The 26,741-nt window shown below is 40.1% G+C and overlaps 1 protein-coding gene across 1 annotated transcript; it reads right to left on the bottom strand.

The window, feature by feature from the left end:
- Positions 1 to 15,061: 15,061 nt before the first annotated feature.
- Positions 15,062 to 23,459, bottom strand: LOC121972604 (scopoletin glucosyltransferase-like). The gene is made up of 3 exons (XM_042524257.1): positions 22,963 to 23,459; positions 21,037 to 21,052; positions 15,062 to 16,260 (listed from the first exon to the last, which is right to left on the bottom strand). Exons 1-3 carry the CDS (start codon positions 23,457 to 23,459, stop codon positions 15,169 to 15,171), a joined length of 1,605 nt encoding a protein of 534 aa, XP_042380191.1. The 3' UTR covers positions 15,062 to 15,168.
- Between the last annotated feature and the right edge of the window lie 3,282 nt (positions 23,460 to 26,741).

Raw genomic sequence — 26,741 nt, 5'->3', positions numbered from 1 at the left:
AAAGTAGGACACAAACTTAAAGAAAACACTAAAGTTTTTACAAGTTTCCAAGTTTGTGTCAATCTTTGAAAATATGAAGTATTTTCTTAGAAAACTTTTTTCCTTGATAGTGTATACCCTAAGTAATGTCTACAAGAATTTTCATGATTTTTAGAATTTTGTAGAATTTTTGGGGAGTTTCTGAACTTTGCTGAAATCAATTTTCAGAAATGTTAGGCTTCAATCGATCACCCGATCGATTGAAGTACCTCAATCGATCAGGTGATCGATTGAGGAGGTGTTTATCGTGGATATAAACTCACTGGATCGATCCACTAATCGATCCACACCTATTGAATCGATCCATAGATCGATTAGGTCAGGTTCAATCGATTCAAACCCCAACTTCAATCGATTGAAGTGTTGATTTCGGTTGGGAAAGCTTAATTTCAGCACTTTAGAACATTTTTATTCTATACAACCATTCCTAACCCCCTCAAAACATATTTGTATACATTTAGGAAGAGTTTTCATGATGAAAACAAGATTGGATTGGTTAAGGGAGACTAAGTAGAGGTTTAGGTTGAGGTTTGGTTTCATTATTGAATTTTTGAATCTCAAAACTTCTAAATTTGGGTTTCCTAAAGATTTAGGGATTTCAAGTTATTGTTGGTGCAATGACAGAAGTTACGAGCATGTCTTTAGGGGGATTACTCTTTAAGGACATGAAAATTAATTTTTTTTCCCGAAACCATTGAAGGTGGTTAAACCTTCATTTAGAAAAACAATGCTCAAGGTTGAGCATTGAAAAATAATAGGCAGTGGATATCTTCATTGTGGGGTTATGGATGCTCTAAGTTGAGCATCATAACGCGGAATAATGCTTCAAGGTGAGCATTTAATACAGTGAATGGTATGAGACCTTCATTGTTGGACTGGTTAACGCTCAAGGGTAAGCGTTGAAGATAATGAAGGGTATTGGACCTTCATTATGGTGTTGTGAACAATGAGTGAAGTTGTGAACAACGGTGAGTAACTCTTCAGGGGGAGAGTTCTTTTTAATATGTGCCAAGAGGGGGAGAATGCAGGGTTTAAGTTAGGCCTTCATTACCTAAAGAGGGAGTTTACCCTCTAGGAAAGGAGAGAATGAAGGAAACCCTCATTCATACTTTGGCAGGAAAGGAAGTTGAGACTATGGGATTAGCCTAACTTAAAGGTATTGTCAAACATCAAAAAGGGAAAGATTATTGGTGCAATATCCCCTGGGTCAAGGTTGACCAGGCTGACCAAGCTTGAGTTGACTCAAGTTTGAGTCTTGTTGTTTAGGTTTCGATATTTGACAATACACAGAGACTGACGGTATGTGGAGATTGCAGGTGTAATCATCCGATTGGGAAAATTGCTGGAGCAATTCTCTTCTGGTTAGTGTTTAACCAGATTGATGTGAAGAAGAGTCAAGTAGGTCAAGATTGATCAGATACTTGACTAGGAAGCCCTAGTGAGTGAAGCTAGGCAATATAAAAATCCTAGTGAGTGAAGCTAGGTGAAAGTCCTAGTGAGTGAGCCAGGCAGATGGAAAATCCTAGTGAGTGAAACTAGGCAGAAGGGAAGTCCTGGTGAGTGAAGCCAGACACGTTGAAATTCAGGTGGGTCAAGGTAGGGGTGTCAAAAATGAATCCGACCCGACGACCCAACCCGAGTCGACCCGAAAAAAATCAGGTTTGGGTTGGGCATTTTCGATTTCGGGTCGAGTTCGGGTTGGAGGGTTGGAGAGTAAAAAAGTTTCGGGTTGGGTCAGGTCGAGTTCGGGTTGACCCGAGTTGACCTGGGTTGACTTAAATATAGAGTTTTATGGGTTTTTTTGGGGTTAAATCAAATTTTATTTTAAAAGTTAAATGTTTTTATGTATATTAATATCATGTTTGTATGATAATGATGGAGTATTGAGATAAAAGTAAAGAATTATAGGGAAAATAGTCCAAAAAAGTCATTTTGAATAGGATTTTCGAGTTATATGGGTCGGGTTCGGGTTGATCGGGTTGGTCGGGTTCAGGTTCGGGTTCGGGTTGAGGTGTTTTGGGTTGAACTCGGGTTCGGGTCGGGTTCGGGTTGGGTTAAAAAAAAACTCAACCCGACCCAACCCGACCCGACCCACCTGAATTGACACCCCTAGGTCAAGGTTAACCGGACACCTGGTATTGAGAAGTCCAAGTAGGTCAAAGGGTTGACCTGATACTTGGCACGAGGAGAAAAGTCCAAGTGGGTCAAAGGGATTGACCGGACACTTGGTGAGGAAGTCCTAGCAGGTCGAGGGTAACCGGATGCTAGGCATGATGTCCCAATAGGTCATGGTTGACCGGATGTTAGTTTTAGGGACTTTGGACTTGATTTGACAAGTTGTGTGTGAGCCGAATCGATCAACCGATTGATTGGGTCATGCACAATTGATCGGTTGATCGATTGGGTGAGTCTCATGACAAAAACTTCTCCCAATCGATCGAGTAATCGGTTGGGGAAGAATCACTGGCGCACAAAACGCTTCCCAATCGATCACCCGATCGATTGGGAGACTCCAATTGATCGAGTGATCGATTGAGAGACTGGAATCACGCGAGGGTTAGTGAATCAATTGGGAAATCAATTCAAGTGAGTTTTAGAGAGCACAGAGGCGCTCTAGATCGATCAACCGATCGATCCAAAGCCTCCCCAATTGATTGAGAGCAATTCAATCGATTGGGATCCGACCGTTGGCGCTGGATAAAGTTGTTGCGAGCGTTTTCTTCCATACGGCTTCACTACTTCGCCAGATCCTTCTACGATCTTGACAGCGCTTTCTCCACTACTCACCGCCAGTTCTTGAGCTTCTTGGAGCAAGGTGTTTTTGCACTTCCAAGGTCAAGAGGCATTCCAAACAAGAAGGAGAAGCTAGCTAGGGTTTACTGTGTAAAATCTTGTAAGGTTTACTTGTATTTTGCTTCTTCTTTTCTTCTTGTTGTTGTGTGAGTTTGTACGAGGTTTCTCTACCTCCGGCTGTGACCAAGAAGGAGTGTTTTATTAGTAGAGAGTGTGCTTGTGCATGTGGATCCTTGGATTAGTCACATATTCTTGAGGTGGATACCAAGTAAATCCTTGTGTTAGCGTTGTATTTTTGTTTCTTGTATTTTCTGCTGCATATCATCACCAAGAAGCAAGCAACGATGAGCACGACAAGCTATTCACCCCCCCCCTCTAGCTACATTTTGACCCAAACACGGTCGATCGGGCAGTCAACTGGGCACGAACAGAATGCTTCTGTTCGTTCAGTTAGTGTGGAGCAGTCGACTGATAGAAGTATCAGTCAACTAGTATATAGTCGTTGGGTTGTAATGGTCGAATCTCCATAAAGAGCAGTCGACTGATGGTTTTAGCAGTCGACTGGTAGGCAAAGTTTTTCAACTCATGGCCTATATAACCAAGCATTGGAAGCTTGGTTAAGGTTGACGAAATAGAGGTGGTTAACCCCTATTAATAGACTACCTGTGCCCTAGCATCTCAAGTGTTCTTGTGAGAGTTGTGGTGAGGTTTCTCCACCCACAAGGAGCTACGTGAGCTAGCCAGAGTTTGTCGGGGAGTCATCCACCGACGGATCAGGATTGTCCACCTTACGAAAAGCCGTGGAGTAGGAGCCCTAATCTCTAAACCACGTTAAATGATCGTGTAACTTGGTTTGCATTTCTTGTCTTGTATTTAGATTAGCTTTCTACTTGTTTGTTTGTATTTCCGCTACGTAACTAACAAGTGTAGGAAGAAGCGATCGATTTGGGTGAGACGCTATTCACCCCCCCCCCCCCCCCTAGCGGACGATAAGGTCCCAACAGGGATGCCCCATTTTCATCGGAGGAAGGAGAACACCACGTATCCCATTTTGCTCTAATGGGAATTGATGATGTAGTCTCCACCTCATCCGAACAAGAAGAAGGAAGGAGCTCAAGTGAAGATGAAGAAGGTGATAGGATCGAGTAGCGCAATAGAGGGGGGGTGAATATCGCTTCTTTTTAAAACTATTCTTTTCTTTTTAAGTCAGAATCGTGCAGCGGAAAATAAGAAAGGAGACACAATCGTTTACTTCGTTCGGAGCCTAGTTTGACTCCTACTCGAAGGCCCGCGGTCCTTGACCGCACCGATGGACAAAACACTATAATCCTTCTTTCCGAACTCCTCGAAAAGAAGTGAATCGTACAAGTACAGATATGTAAGATAGTAACACTTCTACTATCTTACAGAATTAAAGTGCAGTACAAAAATAAAGTTATACCGACAATTGCAGAATTTAAGTCGTAGCTCGGTCGACAATCAGATGAAGTCGCTTGCAAATTTGATGAAGACTTGTAGCGTGGACAGATTGCAAATGAGCACAGGAGTTGATCAGAAAAATTGTTACCGCCTCTGTCTTCGAGCCTGGTTTTATAGGAGTACTGAGGGTTCGGTCGACCGATCCCCTGTTCAGTCGACCGAACCAGCTTCGATCACCTCCAGCTGGTAATCTGACGCTGGCTCGTAATTGTGCTTTAATTTGCCTTCAATGGTTCGGTCGACCGAATCCTTTTATCGGTCGACCGAACAAGGTTTTTCCTTGTTCGCTGAAATCTGTCGAGATCACCCTTTAATGCTGATCAAATGTTGATTGGATCGGTCGACCGATCCTCTTGTTCGGTCAACCGATCAGCCCTTCTTTCCTTTGCTTGCTGATTCGGTGCTGATGAACTGGCTTACTGAGTCAACAGGTTCGGTCGACCAATCTTACTTTTCGGTCGATCGATCAAGCTTTGACCGGACTCTGGCTCAGTTCTGATCTAGACTGACTTCTGTGCTGATCTTACTTGGTTTGGTCGACCGGTCCTCTGGTTCGGTCGACCGATCCGCCTAGACCTGCAAAACAGTGTTAGAACAAAAAACACCCTGCAACACAGATGTTAGCATAACAGTATAATGCATGAGTAATAAAAGAATAGTAGAACTGTTCTTGATCTCAACTTGGAAACCTTCCCGGTTTCTTCAGTTAGATCAGCGACCTAAGGTTGTTCCCTCCGGGAACCCGGCCTCACTGTCGCTCCTCCAGTTTGCTTACCTCAACCTACCTGCCAAACTTTGATCCTCCAGATCTAGTTTGGACTTCTCACTCAGCCTTGATCGGCTCCCCAGGACTTTTCCTTTGATCTTCGGTCCTTCAGACCTCTCGATCACACTGCCAAGCTTCGTCTCCCCTCGACCTACTTGGACTTTCACCTGGGTTCCACGATCTGCTAAGATTTCTCCTGCCTAGCCTCCAACTAGGTCTTTCCCGGTTGAGTAAACATTCTGCACACTCAGTAAACTTGTTAGATCACAACAAGACTTAACTTGAACCTTTGACAACATTAAAACTTAGATTTGATTCTGGTGCAGCTTGCACCAACAGAAGGGAGCTCAAGTGAAGATGAAGAAGGGAGCCCAAGTGAAGGGGGAGGTCAAACTTCAGATTCGGACTTCTCGGTAAGTGTGGTATATAATCTTCCTCCCCATGTTTTAATTTAGATTATTAAAAGTACAAATAAGGATTTGTTCAAGGCAAAAAGGAAAAATAAGTTCTTGAAAAATGATATTATTTTCCTTGAAAAAAAAATTAGAATCCATGACTCTTAAGGAAGATGATATGCATGTTTCTTTTTCTTCAAGTTCAAATGTTTCATGTCTAGAAGAGGAAAATAGGAAACTAAGGGAAAATGTAGAATATCTTAGCGAAGCCCTTAGAAAATTTGAAATTAGCTCCAAAACCCTAAACATGATAATTGAGAGCCAAAATGTAAGTTTCAACAAAAAGGGTTTAGGGTATAAGGAATCCAACAATGAGAAAGTATATCATTGTCTAATTGTTAGGGGGCAACCCAAGACAAAGACCATAGATAGGAAATGGATTCTTAAGGAGTATTTGGTAAACCCAATTAAGAAGAACCTCTATTGGGTACCAAAATTAATCCACAAGGGTTAGAGGATTTTAGGTCAAGTCAACCATGAAAATCATAATTTCAATTGTTATGGTTGACTTGAGACCTTAAGGGGGAGCACTTAGCCTTGATAGAAATTCATGATAAAGAGGGCTAAGTAGAGGTTACCTTTATTTCATCTCACAATGACTTGCATTATTTTCTAAATACAAATGTGAGATGATAGGATGATACTAATAATTCACTTATACCAATGGCATTTTGATGAGTTATAGAATGTATCAAATTTTTGAGTAATCATAGACCAACTATGGGGAAAGTAAATTTTTAATTAATGGGCATCTTACCCATAGATCATAGTTGGACATTTCAAATGTTTTGAAAATAATTCTATGTTTTATTTACAGTGAATAGTTATTTTGAAACATATGAATTCAAAACTAGGGTTTAAATTGATACTAACTTGTATTTTTTTTATGACTTTTGAGGTTTGATCAAAATTTCAAAAATACTTTGACTTTCATGAAAACATATTTTTCCTAGTTAAAAGATATTTCAAGAAATATGTTGTCCAAATTTCATGATTTTTCGAATTTTCTATAATTTTTTATGAATTTCTGAAATTGACTTCAGAAGGTTGAAATTCAGTTTCAGTGTGTACCAGTCGACTGTGTCAGCTACCAGTCAACTGGTACCAGCCTTCCAGCATTATGTTGCTTTCTGAACTCAATTTTTTGGTCAAAATTTGATCATACTTGATGCCATAGAATGTATGATTGTTTGGTACATTTCTATTTGATGGTGTCAAAGGGGGAGAAATGGATAAGTTAGAAACCTACTTGTGTGCAAAACTTGAAAATTAAGGTTGAGAGCATATGTTTAAGGAGAGCTTGGTTTTATGCTTCATGTTTACATATTGCTTGTAATTTTCAAAGTTATTATTTGTGTCTAACTTAAATATACTGTCATACATCAAAAAGGGGGAGATTGTTGGTGCAATCAACCCAAGTTTGATCGGTATGATCATGGTTTTGATGTGTGTGTCAAAGAGTTTAAGTTAGACTCTCATATGTGTTTGATATGTGTTTGAGTATTGCAGGACTTGGTGAAACACACGAGGAACTTGGTGCGGCCAAGATTGGAAAGCTCACCAAGGGCTCAGATCCTTGAGTCGGTGAAGGATGGTATGGAAGACATCCGAGGGACCGTCGGACGAGGAGTAATGGAGTGGAGCCGAGGGAAGCGGACTTCAAGGCAACGTAAAGATGACACGGAGAGGAGCCGCGGGCTCGTGTGCATCTGAGAGACGAAGGCCGAGGAAGAGGACTTCAAAGGCGACTCCGGAAAGGATAAGTGTGTGAGAATGTAATGGACCAGTCGATTGGTCATGGGACCAGTTGACTGATCCAATTTCACAGAAAGCACAGAATGCTTCTATGCTCATCGACTAAGGGGACCAGTCGACTGGTCCCATGACCAGTCGACTAGTATATGACCGTTGGCAGAAGATGACTTCTGCAAAGAGCCATTGGTTGTGTCTAACGGCTACATCAGTCGACTGGTGCATGGACCAGTCAACTGGTGTCGGGGTTGAGTTGATATAATGATCAACTCTCTCCTCTTATTTATAGGAAGCTTTGAGGCATGAAGGAGATTACTCATGCTTGTTGAATAACTCCTAGTCTTTGCCCAAAGCTATCAAGTCTACTCTCTTCCTCCCAAACCTAAACTTCATCTTGTAAAGAGGAAGAGATCGTTTGTGAGAGGTTTGCTCCACCGAGAAGGAGAAAGCTCTAGCCGGAGATTGCCGAGGACTGATCCACCGAAGGATCAAGGCTTCGTCCACCTCAAGGACACGCCGTGGAATAGGAGCAAGCAATCTCTGGACCACGTAAAGAAATCGTGTTAGCGTTCGTGATCTTTCATTGTTTCAGTTTCATTTTTACTTGTGGAAACTAACCGTGTAAAGAAGAAAGGGAATTGGGGGTGACCTAGCTATCCAACCCCCTTCAAGCCGGTCACCTATCCCCTACACAAACCCCCACGTGGCCCTGAAGGACTGTTAGGCCTGCACCGGCGGTACTAGAACTCTGTGCACACTCAAACAAGCACCAAGAACGTTAGAGGCCGAGAACTAGGGAAAAAGTCCCCGGAGCAAGCCCTTCGACGCTCAAGTCAGGTCCCTTTTCCCTAGAAGAACAGTGTACGAAGGAAGAAGAAAAGTAGAAAACAAGTGTGTCAATGAGCGTACATATGCAAGGGAGAGGACACACCTTTTTATATGACTGTAGGTACCTTCTGGGGCCTGACAGATGTCAGAGAATGTCGGGTATCAGACCTTGTCGGGTGAGAGAAGACATGTGGCATCCTCCTTAGGCCTGAAGGAAGGTTCTATTCGCCAGTGACTATTGACCATTGGAATATTCTCTGACACTAGGCAGTTATTTTCTGACAGGCGATTGCGATTCCTTGACTCTGTTGTCCTGTAGCGCTTCATGTTCCGACCGGGAAGGAATAAGGCAGCTCTAGTCAGTTTGCTAAGTGCTGAGGAACAGACTGGCTAAAGGGAAGGGTGCGATCAAAGCCTCCCTTCTTCCTGTTATCATGCTTCAGACCTGACCGAGAATAACAAGTCTGCTTTCGCGGGCTAGCTTGAGGGAACCTGACCGGGGAAGACAGATTGGGCTTTGTCTTGATCGCGCGTTACGTCGCAGACCTGATTTCCAGACTAGGATGCTCCACCCTGGCTCTTCTCACCGGATAACTTATCCTCTAATGGTCCCGCCTAGTATGTTGACTGCCGACTACCACATCCCCTTGACTTCTGACTGCCACGTCCCCTTGACTTCTAACTTTCACGTCCCCTTGACTTCTGACTATCACGTCCCCTACCATTATGCACCATATCAGTAGGCAACCCATGCATATATTTTATTGAATTATCCAGAAGTGTCATCATATTATGAGTTAGTATATCTTTTTTATTTTTTAATTCTATTTCTTATGTCGTAACTTTTAGTGTTATAATTTATTTTTTATGGTAGGATTTTTGAAAACTTATATTCTGAATTGCCGACACATGAGTTTGATTGCTTATGCCAAGAAGAATTTGCACCATGGTTTAAATTATATGTAAGTAAATAATTTAAATTTAGTTTATACATATGCATACTTTTAATACAATTATCATATTTGACTTTAGGTTCATGATAATCAAGTTCATATTAAACAAGAAATGTTATTCCACCTGTCATGGAGTCCAAAAGCATTGGGTATGCACTTGGCCAACTTATTTTATAAATGGGTATAATTTTCATACTCAAGAGTATGGAATGGAGAAGAGTACAATGAATCGTAGGGTTTGTGTTCAGTGATCCAATGATGGAGCTACAAGCAATAATTTTTATGATTTGCTAGATGAAATTATAGAGGTAGAATATCATGGATCAAAAATGTGAGTTATATTATTTATATATCGCTGGTTTGAACCTATCAGAGGGATGAAGGTGCATCCACGTATAATTTGGTTGAAATTAATAATAAGAAATTGTATAAGAGATAAGAATCATTTGTGTTAGCACAACAAATAATTCAAGTATTCTATGCTTCATATCCTAGTTTGAAATGTGACAAAACTGATTGGTGGGTTGTTTGTAAAACGAAAGCACGAAAAAAAATTGAAGAATGTTGGGAAGATATTGTATATCAACAAGAGAAAGTTGCGAATACATTTCAGACTGAAGAATATATTATTCCAATATTACAAGATCCTAGCGGAATAGTCAAACATGGATGTAAGTGAAATTGATAATGATGAGGAGGAGGAGGAGGACAATGAGGACTTCAATTTTTGACAGTGGGTGAGTTTTGTTATCTTAATATAAAAAAAAATTATGATCTTTTATTTTCATATAAGGTACTATTTTTTTGTTTTGAGTAAATTTAGTTTTAATCTATAAATTTAGAAAAATAGTAGCTTAATTTTTTATATATCTAATATCTCATTGGACGAACTTATATATATTATCTGTTAATGCTCGATATTTCTTGCTATATATTATAGGTCATTAGAGGTGATATCTATTGTCATAGGATTCTCACTCACTCTCTCTCTCTTAACAATTATGGTAAGTTGTTTCATATTATTTATTATGCATCATTTTATTTTTAACTTTATCCTATTTTTGAATTTTCAGAATACATCTTTAGACGGGGTGGGCATAGAGGGAGTTCGCACGTCCAGTCAACACCTAACAATGTACCTACCCCCCCCCCCCCCCCCCCCTATTAGGCTACAAGACCATCACATTCGCCTTCGCCAGTACAGGCAACACCATCACAATTCACCTTCGCCAGTACAAGCAGGACCATAACATTCGTCTTCGTCAGTATCTTCACCACACCAATTGGCAGATCAAGTTCCTACCAGAAACTCATTTTCTAAGGTCCAAGATATTCAATAATTTATAGTCCCCTACAAATATTTGTAAGTATAAAATAATATTTTAATTTTTTACCCTATATTTTATAAGTCTTATTGTAAAGTAGGATTAAAACTTAGTTTGGTCACTTAAATTATCAACTTTTATCAAGTTTATTTTATTTTAATAATTAAGGTCTGAAATATATGCATCAATTAGTTATTTCATTATATTTCATGATCTACTAGTATACTTGTCCTCTACTTATTTTAACAACATTGTCCACTTAATGCTTATATTTCATTTTGTTTTAACGAGTTACTTTATTTTCAACTAGATCTTGAGATTATTTTATTTCATCTTTATTCATCCTCTCATTTTATGTTAAGCCCTGGAAATATTTTGATGTGCTACTTTATTTTCAACTTGGCATCTTTATTGCCAATAATGAAAAGCTCTAATACTGTTTTGATGTGTTACCTTTTTTCCCAACTAGATCCTGAGATTAATGTATGATCATTATTCATTTTCTCATTTATAAAACAACCTATGAACAATCATTAATTAGCATCTAATGATACTCTTCATGTGTTTAATATATTAAATAATTAGACTATTCAACCATTGGATTGGATTGGATTGGATTGTGATAGTTATAAAATATGGTCAATTATAATTGCTAGCTTAGGGATCTTAAAAATATCATCACCCCTATCTTCTATTTTTAGGCATTTCTTGTTCCTATTGTATTTAATAGTCACCATTCACCATAGGTTCGAAAATTCAGTACGTATTGTTCACAAAATTAATCTAATCGTGAATAATCATTGGATGAGAGATTCAATGCCTTATTCAAGCACTACATCATCAACAAAAGAGTTATGGTAGCGCAAGTTTAAGGTATAAATGATTCATTTTATATCTAAAATAAAATTAAATATATATACTCAATTGTTTTATTTTCTATTCAGTGGACATATAATTGGGACATTATCTATGAATTGGTTCTAAGATTTTTAAGAAAAAAAAAATGTGATAATCACATTTGTCATACTCTGAATCATGTTAAATAAAGGGGGAAAACTACTTTGTATCACAGAGGATAATTGGACTAAGAGTAATCATTTTTGGGCAACCAATGAAAGTAAACAACGGAGTCAACAGAATCGATTGAATCAATTCTATAATTTTGGAGACTCATTTGTGACATATGCGAGAGGTTCAATTAATATCGATGAGAATAGATAGATAATGGTAAATTTTTAACTCTGCTAATAATTTTTTGACTCTCTCTATAATTTTTTAATACGCAACTATTTCATTATTTCTAATTTTGCTTTTTTAGACCAAAGATATAGGAAAGGAACCTTCATTCAAAGAAACTTTCACCAAAAATTTTATAAAAAAAGATAAGTCTTGGAGCGGGACTAGAGCTAAAGCAATGAATGTTTGGAGTAATTAAAAATATATGTGTTTCTAAATTATTGTTACAATAAATTTATTTAAATTTTGTCATTACAATACAAGAAAATTTTGATGAGCTCGAGATAGCACAAAGGAGTTCATGTGTTAGTGAGGAAATTGAGTCATCTGTCGATAATAATTTAGATTTATGACTTGTAGCTAGTGGGGAGCAGAAAGAGGGAAGGATATTGGAATGAGTTCTTTAAGTAAAAATCATAAAGTTTTTCGAAAATCCTTTTCTACCCCAACAGCAGCCACGACTCCAATCAATACCTTGACTAAAGAGGTTTCACATTTGAAGGGAATGATATTAGAAAGAGATGAAGAAAGGAGAGCTCGAGATGTAGAAATGAGAGGTAGAGATGAAGAAATTAGAGCTATGCACCAACAACGATATTTTATTATGAGACATATTCAGTTAAGTTTCGCTCAAAGTCAATTTCCTTCCAATTTCGATGATAATAGTGATGATGGTGACGACGATGATAGTGACGATGGATCTTCTTATATGAATATTATTTATCTCATAATTAGTATTTTTGAATATTAATTATTTGATTGTGAACGTTCTTTTTTTGTTAATACTGTTATTTTGTTTCAAACGGGATTGGTCAAACACAATGAAAATAAATGTTGAAATAAGTAAGTATTATTTTTTGTATTCATATGTAGCAATTTTTTTCTTGTAATCCATGATATTGTTTGTATTTTTATTTGATGCAGGAAAAAAAGGATATTGGAAGATGGAGAAGATGATTTTGGTGATGTTTGGATATTAGATATTTGTTGATGTATGGATAGTTTAAAACTTCTCGTGATGTTTTGATTGTATGGATATTAAATTGTTTGTAATGTTTGGATTTTGATGTATGAAATACTTGGATTGTGTAGATATTAGATATTCTGGTGTTTGGATTTGATGTATGAAGTATAAATTGATTTGGTTTAATGTATAGTTTTATTTTTGTTAGATATGATGTGTTGGGTAGGATGTGTATGGATTTGATGTATAATTTGATAAATATTTTTGTATTAACTAGATTAAATGCAAAAAATGGTTAGTTATTTAACAACGAATTGAGTCGCAAATCTATCGTAATGTATCGAAAATAACTATGACAAAATCTACAACAAATTTAGAAATTCGTCGCGGATTTGCGACGAATCTGAAAATTCGTAGTAGAAATCTACGGCGATTTTCAGGATTCGTCACATATTTCAGCAACGAATTTAGCTATTTAACACAGAATTCAATGACAAATTTCTTAATTCATCATAAAAATCATAAAAATCAGCAACAAATTTGAAAAATCATTAGAAAATTTGTGATGAAACAAAAATTCATAGTAAATATGTATTTGTAAATTTCCAATTAATTTTGTGATAAAAATTAAATTCATCGTAGAAATTTTTTATTTTCATCACAAAAATCAGCACTGAATTTAAAAATTTGTTGGAAAATCTACGATTAAAAAATGGTCATAAATCTGCGTTTCTAATTTTATGATATTTCTAACTAATTTAGTAACCAGAATAAAATTTGTAGTAAAATTTGAGATGAATTTTTTTTTCCAGCTAAAAAATTAGGGACGATTTTTCTTCGACGAAAATTTTTCATCACAGATTTCATTGCAATTATTTTTTAACGATTTTTTAAATTCATCATAAAATTCATCGTAAAACTTTTTTTTTCAATCGATTACAAGAATTGATAAAAAAACAAAAAACAAAATAAAATAAAAACCTTCTTTCATTAAGTGGGACCACCTACAAGTGATATTTTTTTTGTTTTTGTTTTTGTTCTTAGAATAGATTTAAATGGAATCATAAAGGATCGATTCTTTATAACTTTAGTCAATTAGAAATAATTCTAATTAATTAGAAATGTATTCTAAACTCTAAATCTTAAATTATTATGTGACGTTTAAGTTTGACATCAATTTTAATTGATTGAAAATTTCGACTAATTAATTGATTCCAATTGAGTCTATCACATTTCTCGAAGAAAAATCTCAAACACTTAATATTGAAATTTTATCACAACTCAAAACTTTTAATCAATTAGAAAAATTCTTAATCGATCAGGAAAAATTTAATCAATTGACTGATCGATTCCAATTGTAATCATTTCTGTGTTCGATTTTAAAGTGTTTAATTAATTGATGAAAATCCTCATTCGATTAGACAATCATAATCAAACATATAATTAATTAAAATCAATCACGTATTCAATCTTCGTTGAGTCAATCGATTGCCAAACCAACGCAATTGATTAGGGCTAATTGATCGATTAGGGTCAATTGATCGATTAAGTCAATTGATTCTTGATAGTTCTGTTCGTAATTTTAGACTCAGTAATCGATTGGCCGACCAAGCCAATCGATTACACCATCGTACTTTAACCTAAAATTAGGTTAAACGACGATGATTTTTGATAAAGAAGCTACAGTCCATTCGTTGTTTTCCATCCCCCTTAATTTTTTTATTATTTTCTTCTATTTCTTTTATTTTTTATTATTATATTTATGGAATGAGTAAAAGAAGAGAGATTGAAAAAATTGAGTAAAAACTGAGATATTAAAAATAAATATTATTTTATTTTTAGATAGAAGTTTCATTTCTTAATTTAGAGAATCACTATTCATCAAATCTAAATTTAGGAAATGAATAAGGTAATTGATACAGAAGATTTTTAGTTATCCTGTTTAAAATTTAAAGTTAAATTTTTGAATAAGATAATTGATATGGATGTGGTAAGTCCAATAATAAGCAACCTACTAGCAAAGTAACAATTCTAAACTCTCAAAGAACTCTCTTTTTATCTATTTTATGTTTTTTCATCATCGCTCAAGCTTATTCTCAATCTGCGATCTCAGTGGACATATGGGCATCTGCAATCCACCACCAGACAAGCAACGGCAAATGAAACTGCAATTTGCCCTAAATTGTTTAGAATTTTTGGGAAATAGACCTACTCTTGTTTTTTCTGCAAAAATTAAAAAGAAAAAGAAAAAAAACAAAATTTAACGAAATGAAAAATGCATTTCATAATTAGTATAAAACGACGTTCAAGTCGCGTTTCCCTAAATTACACGTGGCAGTTGGCACTGATACTTTCCTCCAAAGAATTTTACAAGCTAATTTGCCAGTCGATAATATTTTTTATTATTATTTGGCTTTAATATATAAACTTCTCTAAAACAATAAATTTAAAAAAATAAGAAGTGCGTCCCTTTTTAGATTCATAATAATTAAGATAAGCATTAAGGCATCGGGTACCAATAGGATCCATACTTATCGTCCTACATTTTTATTAATTGCGACTAAATTGGAGTAATTGATTAAGCTAATTGGCTCTCTACCGTTCCACGGCGGCCCGCTGCCACCAGTTCGTCGATCAGATTCTCCAGATCTTGCTGCGACGACCCGCCCTCCTCCGCCGCCGCCCTCGCCGCCTCCGCTAATTCCGTGGCCTTCTTCGCGGCCTCCTCCCTCCCTCCGCCCGCCTCCATGAACCGCGTGACAGCCGAGGCGATGGCCTCCCGTGGTACCACCGTCTTCTCCGCTTCGGCCTCGGCGCGCGGCCCCTCCCACACCCGCCGTCCCGCGCCGACCACTTCAACCACCAGCCGCTCGTTAATGAACTGCTTGAATACCAGCGGCCACGTCAGCATCGGCACCCCGGCGGTGACGGCTTCCAGAACAGAGTTCCATCCGCAGTGGGTGAGGAAGGCCCCCACGGCCTGGTGGCCGAGGATGGCCACCTGCGGTACCCAGCCCCGGGCAACCAGTCCCCTCTCCTTCACCCGTTCCTCCCATCCTTCCTCCATCCATCCGTTCTCCTCCGCCGCCCTCACCGCCCACAGGAACGGCCGGCCCGAGGCTTCCAGCCCGGCAGCTAGCTCCCGCTGCTGCTCGTCCGTGAAGAAGCACCAGCTCCCGAAGCACACAAACACCACCGACCCCTCCTCCCGCTCGTCCAACCACCGCAGGCACTCCTTTCCGGTCGCCTCCCCTGTTTCGCCTCCTCCCCGCTCGATGCCTGCATTGGCGGTCAGCGCGACAGGGCACACGAACCAGGCGCGCCGGGCGTCCACCATGCGGTACTCCTCGCAGTACTCGCCTTCGAGGGCGCTGAAGGTGTTGACCACCACGCCGTGACACTTCAGCTGCGCCTGCTTCATCCGATCCCACGCGGCGGTCACGTGATTGGGCGCCTTTAAAAAGTTCGGGAGCTCCGCCCGCGGGATGGAAATCGACCTCCCTGGCAGACCAGGGACGGACACGATCGGAGTAGGACTACTACTCCCATTGTTGATGGCTAGCTCCGACCGGATACGGAAGAGGTTGTTCATGACGAGCTGGGCGAAGCAGCCGACGGCGTGGAAGGTAATGCGAGGGATTCCGAGGTCAGCGGTGTTGGATATTGGGGCCTAAATGGACCAATACGATTTTGAGGAGGAAAAATCGGAAGCCATCAATTGTTGAAAGTCGTAATTAACTTCAAAATTGAAATCTACGTTTCGCGTAGATAGATTTAGACTATTAATTTGCTCAAAACCGATTAAGGGTGAATGAGAAATTAATGTTCAAAGTCGGCCCAAAATAACGTTGGTTATTCATTAAGGAAATGCAAGGGAGAATAGTCCCACATCGGAAATTTCCGATGTGCATTCCTTACTTATTAATGATGTTGAGTTATTGGAGTTAACTCAGAAAAGTACCAGGTACTCTCTGCTCAGGGGCGAGCAGGTGCTCGCACCTGTGAGCCCGCCACGTGCGCAATGGGCGCTTTGTAGGCGCACTTTGCACTTCGCATTGAGGAGCTTAAATTTATGCTCCAGGTGACATTGCAGTGCCTACATGGCACTCGGGTGACGTGTCAGGCTAGTACCTGACATGGCAGTGCCTATGTGGCATCCTCGTGGGCAAAGGGAGATGACTGGACAGTTGGTTGGGCGAACGGATGGCAGCCGTTGATCAACGTTGATCAAAGAAGTATGGTGGATCGCTTGTGATGCGATCTAGAGCGTTGGATCACAATGAGTCACGATCTGACGGCTTGGGATGAGACATGATCTGAAGCATCGGATCAATGGATCCAGATCCGATGGCTGATAGATCTGAGGGTCACAACTCTTAGATCTGATGGATGAGATTAAAGGGGCTATGTGAATAACTCTTCAGTCCGGACGGCCCAGATTAATCCACCCAAAGGTCACACCCCTCCCTAAAGCCTCTTCCTTCTGTATAAATAGAACCCTCCAGATTGGAATCAAATCACTCAACTTAATCTTCTCTTCCTCAAGTATTCACTCACTCATCTTGTGCATTCAAGAGTCCAAGAAGCCTACGAGAAGGTTCGCTGGTCTCGGAAGTCGGAGTGCTACGATTCCGAGACGATTGTCGTCGTTGTATCTTGGGAACGAATTGCAACAATCCGTTAAGCACCGTAGCGGAGAAATATCGTTTACGGAGATAGTGTCGAACACTAGCCTCGACGATCAGTTTGCATACTCCGGAATTTACCGGAACCAACAACTACTAATGCTTGTAACCAACGACGTTCCAACCACCATTCCGACCGCCGTTTCGACGGCCGTTCCGACATCCATTCCGCACGGAGAAAAGCCGGAGAAATTCACCGGAGCCGACTTCAAAAGATGGCAGCAGAAGATGTTGTTCTACTTAACAACGCTAAACCTTGTACGGTCTTTGCGTGAAGACCCGCCAGTCGCTACGGACGGTAGCAAGGCTGCTTGCGATACGTGGACGCACGGAGATTTTCTGTGTCGCAACTACATTCTCAACGCCTTAGACAACACGTTGTATAACGTGTATTGTTCATTGGAGACAGCGAAATCTTTGTGGGAATCGCTTGAGATGAAATACAAGACCGAAAATGTCGGACTGAAGAAATTCATTGTCGGCCGGTTTCTGGATTTCAAGATGGTGGACTCAAAGAGCGTCTCATCTCAAGTCCAAGATATGCAATTAATACTGCATGATCTGGACGCCGAAGGAATGAAGCTGAACGAGTCATTCGCAGTTGCTGCGGTAATTGAGAAGCTCCCTCCGTCATGGAAGGATTTCAAGAATTACCTAAAGCACAAGCAAAAGGAGATAGGGCTGCAAGACCTGATCCTGAGGCTACGAATAGAGGAGGATAATCGAAAGTTATCCGACTGCAGAGGAACCAAGCGGACTATAGACGATATGTCCAACCTGGTCGAGCCGAACGCTAAAAAGCCGAAATAGTTCAAGAAGAAGGCACAAGCGAAGAAGTTCAAGGGATCCTGCTACAACTGTGGAAAGGCAGGACACCTGTCCAAGGACCCGAAGAAGCCAACCAAGGGCCAAAGGATGCCGCGAACCACGCCGCAACCTCTCTTGAGGACTTGGATCTCACTGCGGTTGTATTTGAAGCCAACTTGGTGGATACCAACCCGAAGCAGTGGTTCATTGATACTGGAGCAACTCGTCATATCTGTTCCGATAAGGCGATGTTCTCCAAGTATACTCCGATAAATGGCAGGAAGCTCTATATGGGTAATTCCACGACGTCGTCAATTGTCGGACTCGGAAAAGTTGTTCTGAAGATGACGTCCGGAAAGGAGCTAACACTCATTGATGTACTCCATGTTCCCGACATCAGTAAGAACCTAGTTTCTGGAGCGGCACTAGTTAAGGCCGGATTTAGGCTAGTGTTCCAGTCAGACAACTTTGTACTTACGAAGAATAATATCTTCGTAGGAAAGGGGTACCTAGAAAAGGGTCTATTCAAAATGGTTGTAATGCCTGTACTCCGAAATATTGATGGTAATAAAATAAATGCTTCCAGTTATGTTGTTGAGTGTTTTAATTTGTGGCATGATCGACTCAGACATGTGCATAATAATACTCTTAAACGTCTCGCCAAATTAAATTTATTACCAAACGTCAATGTTGACGGAACACACAAATGTGAAGTGTGCGTGGAAGCAAAAATGACGAAACTACCTTTTCATTCGGTGGAAAGGTCAACGACTCCTCTAGAGTTAATACATAGTGATCTATGCGACTTGAAATTTGTGCAAACTAGAGGAGGTAAAAAGTATTTTATTACTTTTATCGATGACTGCACAAAGTTCTGTTATGTCTTTTTTTTAAGAAGTAAAGACGAAGCCCTAGAGGCATTTAGAACTTATAAAACAGAAGTTGAAAATCAACTTGACAAACGAATTAAAATAATTCATAGCGATAGAGGTGGAGAATATGGTGCACCGTTTAATGAATTTTGTTCAGAATCTGGCATTATTCATCAAACAACGGCACCTTACTCACCTCAATCGAACGGTGTTGCCGAACGTAAAAATCGGACACTAAAAGAGATGATGAATGCCTTGTTGATAAATTCAGGCTTACCTCAAAACTTGTGGGGGGAAGCAATATTATCGGCAAATCACATTCTCAACAAAATCCCTCATAAGAAAAGTGATAAAACTCCTTATGAACTATGGAAAGGCCGCGAGCCATCGTACAAATACCTGAAAGTGTGGGGGTGCTTGGCAAAGGTCGAAGTACCTAAACCAAAGCAAGTAAAGATCGAACCTAAAACGTTCGATGCGGTATTTGTCGGATATGCCCATAATAGTAGTGAATATCGTTTCCTAGTTCACAAATCAGACATTCCTGATATTCATGTGGGAACAACCATAGAATCTCGGAATGTAATATTCTTTGAAAACGTATTCCCAAATAAGAAGGGAAATGTTGAAAATGATAACAACGGAAGTTCAAACGAGAATGTCGTTACCGAACTTAGCTGTTATAAAAGAACTATTGACGATCAAAACAAAGAGCCACGTCGTAGCAAACGGGCTAGAGTTGAGAAATCGTTCGGGCCAGATTACATGACTTTCATGTCAGAAATGGAACCAAGAACATTAAGTGAGGCTCTCTCTAGTCCCGATGCTCCAATGTGGAAAGAAGCTGTCAATAGTGAGATTGAGTCTATCATGAATAATCATACTTGGGAATTAGTAGACCTTCCTTCTGGTAATAAACCATTAGGTTGTAAGTGGATACTAAAACGTAAGTATAAAGCTGATGGATCAATTGACAAGTATAAGGCCAGACTTGTAGCCAAAGGGTACAAGCAAGAGGAAGGCCTTAATTACTTCGACACCTACTCACCAGTAACAAGGATTACGTCCATACTAGTGCTAATAGCCATTGCAGCACTGTATGACCTTGAAATACATCAAATGGATGTTAAGACTGCGTTCTTAAATGGTGAGTTGGAAGAAGAAATTTATATGGAGCAACCCGAAGGGTTCATAGCTCCAAGAAATGAGAAAAAGGTGTGTCTACTTGTTAAGTCGTTATACGGACTTAAGCAAGCGCCTAAACAATGGCACGAAAAATTTGACAAAGTAATGCTGTCAAACGAATTCAGAATAAATGAATGTGACAAATGCATTTATGTCAAAGACACACCCAAAGGCTATATAATCGTCTGTCTGTACGTAAACGACATGCTAATAATGGGCAGTAATCATGATGTAATCATGACTACAAAGAAAATGTTGACCAAAAATTTTGATATGAAAGATATGGGTCAAGCAGATGTTATATTGGGAATTAAAATTCTCAGGACATCAGAGGGGATAGTTCTAACACAATCCCATTATGTAGAATCAGTATTGAAAAGATTCAATGCGTACGATCTTTCTACTGTAAAAACACCTATGGATCTAAGTCAACACTTAGCGAAAAACCATGGTGAGACCATATCGCAGTTGGAATACTCTCGGATAATAGGCAGTTTGATGTATCTTACAAACTGCACACGTCCGGATATTGCCTGTACGGTCAACAAGCTGAGTCGTTTCACCAGTAATCCAAACGACGCCCATTGGAAGGCATTGATGCGAGTTCTTAGATATTTGAAATATACTATGAACTATGGATTACATTATGGAAAATATCCCGCTGTGTTGGAGGGATATTGTGATGCTAATTGGATATCAGATACAAAAGACTCCAAATCCACTAGTGGATATGTATTCACGATCGGTGGGGGAGCAGTATCTTGGAAATCCACTAAGCAGACGTGCATTGCTCGGTCAACTATGGAATCCGAGTTTATAGCACTAGACAAAGCAGCTGAGGAAGCTGAATGGCTGCGGAACTTCTTGAAAGATATTCCGAGCTGGGAAAACCTTTACCTGCCGTACTGATCCACTGTGATAGTCAATCGGCGATTGGAAGGGCACAGAGTAGTATGTATAATGGGAAGTCAAGACATATATGTCGTAGTGATAATACCATTAGGCAGTTGATCTCGAATGGAGTGATTGCAATCGACTATGTTAAGTCCAAAGATAATTTAGCAGATCCTCTTACAAAAGGGTTGAGTCGAGATCAAGTATACTGCTCATCAAGAGGAATGGGATTAAAAAATCTACAACTGAAAACGACTGAAGTGGAAAACTCAACCTTGTTAACTGGAGATCCCAAGATCTTGGTTCAATGGGACAACAAAGTTTCAGAAGTTGTGGTTCAGCACAGGAGATAGTTTATCTCTATCCCAATCCTAGGATGAATTTGTGCTGTCCTACCTCATGTAGTGAGGTTAAGCTTATACTTTTAGTGACTTCTATACCTTATAAGGTGGAGTATAGTAGGATACTCTTGATAGAAGTGTCACCTATGTGAGTGTGAAGACAGGCCGCTTCAATGAAACACTCATGAATCCAAGATGGTGTCCATGGCCAAAACGGAACCAACCATGAGAACCTAAAGTAGGTGAGATAGGTCTCTGTGTGGGTGTTATTGTCTTAGTATACACAAACAGCTGAGCAGTTCAAGACATCACGTTCACTGCGCAGCCTAGTATACTCGATAGCATTCCACTACGGAAGGTTCAAAGCCACAAGCTACCTCTCCCGATGCAGTGACTTATCGATTGGACTCTTGTAAAGTGTCAGCATGCATACACGCATTACATTAATTTCCATTCATGTGGGGGATTGTTGGATATTGGGGCCTAAATGGACCAATACGATTTTGAGGAGGAAAAATCGGAAGCCATCAATTGTTGAAAGTCGTAATTGACTTCAAAATTGAAATCTACGTTTCGCGTAGATAGATTTAGACTATTAATTTGCTCAAACCGATTAAGGGTGAATGAGAAATTAATGTTCAAAGTCGGCCCAAAATAACGTTGGTTATTCATTAAGGAAATGCAAGGGAGAATAGTCCCACATCGGAAATTTCCGATGTGCATTCCTTACTTATTAATGATGTTGAGTTATTGGAGTTAACTCAGAAAAGGACCAGGTACTCAGGGCGAGCAGGTGCTCGCACCTGTGAGCCCGCCACGCGCCACGTGCGCAATGGGCGCTTTGTAGGCGCACTTTGCACTTCGCATCGTCGCGAGGAGCTTAAATTTATGCTCCAGGTGACATTGCAGTGCCTACATGGCACTCGGGTGACGTGTCAGGCTAGTACCTGACATGGCAGTGCCTATGTGGCATCCTCGTGGGCAAAGGGAGATGACTGGACAGTTGGTTGGGCGAACGGATGGCAGCCGTTGATCAACGTTGATCAAAGAAGTATGGTGGATCGCTTGTGATGCGATCTAGAGCGTTGGATCACAATGAGTCACGATCTGACGGCTTGGGATGAGACATGATCTGAAGCATCGGATCAATGGATCCAGATCCGATGGCTGATAGATCTGAGGGTCACAACTCTTAGATCTGATGGATGAGATTAAAGGGGCTATGTGAAGGGTTATAACTCTTCAGTCCGGACGGCCCAGATTAATCCACCCAAAGGTCACACCCCTCCCTAAAGCCTCTTCCTTCTGTATAAATAGAACCCTCCAGATTGGAATCAACTCACTCAACTTAATCTTCTTTTCCTCAAGTATTCACTCACTCATCTTGTGCATTCAAGAGTCCAAGAAGCCTACGAGAAGGTTCGCTGGTCTCGGAAGTCGGAGTGCTACGATTCCGAGACGATTGTCGTCGTTGTATCTTGGGAACGAATTGCAACAATCCGTTAAGCACCGTAGCGGAGCAATATCGTTTACGGAGATAGTGTCGAACACTAGCCTCGACGATCAGTTTGCATACTCCGGAATTTACCGGAACCAACAAGCGGCAATGGAAGTGGTCCACCAGTAGGGGATGTCGGCGACGACGGCGTCGGGGCGATGGAGTCGGATGAGTTCGTCGTGGATGGACTGGGCGAGCTCGAGGGCCTTGTAGACACGCCAGGTGTCAGAGGCGGGGGCGGTAGCGATGTTCTCAACACCATCGGGGAGCCCGACGGAAGGGAAGGGGAAGAGGAGGAGGCGGACGAAGCGGCCAGCGGCGGCGGAGCGGTCGAGGGTGGAACGGATGAGGTCGGCGTTGGCGGGTGTGAGGACGACTGTGGGCTCGACTCCGGGCCGACCGGCGAAAAGGCAGGCAAGGTCAACCATGGTAATCATGTGGCTGGACGCGAAGAAGGGGATGAAGAAGACGCGGAGGGGCGCGATCTCGGTGACAGCGACTCCATCGTCGGAAGTGGCAGAGAAAGATGCGGCGGCCATGACGGAATGGATTATAATGTGTCGAAAAGGCCATTTCTCCGGCGCCATACATATAGAGAAATTATAGGGAGGACTAGAGGTGACAAGGCGGCCGGGACTTTGCTTTGCCTGCCACGTTTAAATGATCCCAATTTAATTGCGATTTTCTTATTGCAAATTTATGAAGTTCAACTTATATTTATAATTTATTTAAAACATTAAGGTAGTACGTTAAATTTATTTATTGTTAACATATTAGAAAAAAAAAAGTCAATATGGTAAAAATAAATATTAATATTAATTACTTTTAACATATTTGCTATGGGGAAGAAATCTCATGGCGGTGATACAGAAATAGAAATTCACCTTGCAATCAGATGATGATTCTTGCATAAAATAATATGCGTCAGAGGAATCAAGAGAGCTCCTCACAAAACGCACTTCTTTATAACCTATATCATAATAATTACTGTGCTCCTTTCCTTGGGAACTCAAGAAGTCAGGAAGTAAAGAGCTAAAAACTCGAGACGTCAGACAGCTCAAAGTTGACTAGGAGCAGGATCTCTGATCCGTTTTTAACGGATCAGATCCTGATCCACTATATTAATGGGAGGAATTTAACGATCTCTATCTTTTAAATTGATGGAATCATTGAATCTCTTCGAACATTATCCTGGATCCAGGATGGATCATAGCAGATGGGACCAAAAAATCTTATCTGGTTGATTCGATCGTGCTGTCACCCCTTCTAGGAGTGGGCCTTCCTAATCCCTACCCCGAGTGGGCTCCCTCTCACCTCTGTGAGGGGATCGGCACTGCTCTTAAGAGCAGGTCGAATCAACCTTGCTCGGGATGCTTAGCAAGTCGGGAATGAGCCATGTAGATATATAATCTGGAGTCAATTAATACCGATTGTATCTATATTTAGACATAAAGTTTATAAATAATTAATAATTAGCTATTGTACAAATATAATAAATAATATTTTTAAAAAAGTATTCATAATTTTATATGTGTTAACAAAATGAATTTACTGGTGTTAAATTTTTTTATTCTTTATATAAATCATTTATAGCTCTGAATATGTCTAAATATTATATACATTTTATCTTTTATTATTGATCCGGCGATGGCATAGGGGGAGGGGCGGGGCCCCTTCGCTGAGGAGGTTCAACGATCGGGGGATTGTCAAAGTCAAAGGAGAGTCAGCTAAGTGACTAGCCGGGCGGCAGGCCCATGTGGCCGAGCGGCAGGACAAGCTCGCGATGGTAAGGCCGAGCCCGCAACCTAACCAGGCTAAAGAGTTCAAAGAAGTCGATCTGAATCTAGGACGAGCCGAGAGAATGAAGCCCAATCTGATCGGAATATATATATGTAAAATGTCAAAGAGCGGGATGGCCGGATAGATCAAAGGAAGTACCATCAGATTAGCGGCTGACATTTAAGAAGAGAAGGGAAATATGTCTTAAACATCTTTTGGGAGTCAATGCCGCCGGCTGACAGCGCGAATGGACAGGAAATCGTACGGATGAAGATTGCGCCGCCCTAACGTAAATGCGTCTGCCCCTTTAAGGTAAGGTGTCAGGGATCCCTTCCCGAGGTTAACTATTGAGGAAAACGTGGGAAGTCACGTCCGCTCGGGAAGTGTGCAGTCAACCCATTGAAGCTCTATATAAGAAGAGGAGTGGCTATCCGCGGAGGTACGCGTAAAGATGTCTTTGAATACCACTATTTCACTTCTTCATTCCTTTCTCTTTTCTTCGAGCCAATTGTGTGACTTGAGCGTCGGAGGGCCGTCGCCGGGAACCCCCTCCCGGCTTGGCACTAACGACTTGTGACTGCAGGAGCGGGACATTTCCACCACACGCGAAGAAGCGAGGCGTTTCCACCACACACGAAGATCCACATCAGTGGTACTTCCCGATAGCCATCCACTTAGTTTCGGATCAGAATCAATTATTTTTCCATTTTGATTTTTCTCAATATATATATTTTGAAATTTTCCTTTTTCCATGTTTTTTAAAAAATATTTTTTTCAAATTTTAAATAAGGGGCTGAGCTTGTACACAGATCGTCCTCGACTTATAAATGTTGTCAATTCATAGTGCACCTAACCCGAAATATAAATGCACCAATAGAATTGGCGCTTTTGGACCAATTCAATCATTATGATATATTCTATACACATACCTTTCTACACTTTCTTTATTTTCATGGTCAGCTATAAGCTGACTTGTGGTTTATTTTCTTTTAGATAATTACACTACATTCTATCTTTAACTCTAAAGTATGCAAAAGTATTTTTTTTTATTGTAAAAATTAATTCAATTTCACCAAAAAAATATTTAATTATTTGATATTTCTTAAAATCTTTTTCAAAAGTCAAAATCCATTAAACTTTTTTCTTCCTAATTGTCTTAAATTTATCATATATTAGGAAGCACAAACATCCCTGAGGAATAAGAACGGATCTATTATAAGATAGGTGGAACATATCCCCTAGAGATGAAGAAAGGTTTTCAGGATAATTTATTAAAATATCCTTAATATTTTAATCTAGTCCTAATTATATCCTTATAATTTGTTCTGAGCTATTTATGTCCTTCATATTTTACAAACTATCTCAAATATATCCTCAGCATCAACTCCTTTGTTAACTGATACAGAATCAGTCACGTGATAGCCACATAACTAACTTGTGACGGGATTCTTAAAGAAAAAAAAGAGAAGCTCGGCTTCGTTTCATCTTATTTCACGATCCCCCTACCCTAAATCCTAATTCTCGCGGGATCGTTGGCCTTGAAGTCGCCAGGCGGTGAAGACGTCTAACTCCGATGGTGAAGATATCTAACTCATGGATGACGGTGGTACCATCAACACGCATCGGTAAGTTGTCTGTGAATGTGTTTTAACATTTGATTCATTCAAATGGCGGGCAAAATGTGACTTTGCATCTTGATTTAGAGGAGTTGAGGGGATTTTGGAGTTGAGGAGACCAGATCTGAGGAGTTGAGGGGATCCCAGAGTTGAGGAGACCAGATCTAACGGGCTAACAAGCGGGCTGAAAAATAAATCGTGATCATCAAAATCGAGCAAGAGAAGAATGAAGAGTAAATAAGTTTGGAAATAGTGAGCCATTTTAGGGATTTTAATATGTGTTTTTGATTATTTATTGTATTTTGGAAATAAGTTTGAAAAATTTTGTTGCAATTATAGGGAAAGACAAAGACATATGTTGTTTTTCTTGGACGGAATCCTGGTGTTTATAGCACTTAGGAGGAAATGCATATGCAAGTTAACAAATTTAGCAGAGTTATACACAAGTCCTATAAAACTAATGAGGAAGCAATA

Source organism: Zingiber officinale, chromosome 4A (genome assembly GCF_018446385.1).
Source record: "Zingiber officinale cultivar Zhangliang chromosome 4A, Zo_v1.1, whole genome shotgun sequence".
NCBI lineage: Eukaryota > Viridiplantae > Streptophyta > Magnoliopsida > Zingiberales > Zingiberaceae > Zingiber > Zingiber officinale.
Note: the sequence above shows the minus strand (reverse complement) of the source record. Positions and strands in the feature narration are given on the sequence as shown.

What these genes read in the sequence shown, in the direction of transcription:
- LOC121972604 (XM_042524257.1), bottom strand. Translation starts at nt 23,459, where the DNA reads ATGGCGCCGGAGAAATGGCCTTTTCGACACATTATAATCCATTCCGTC.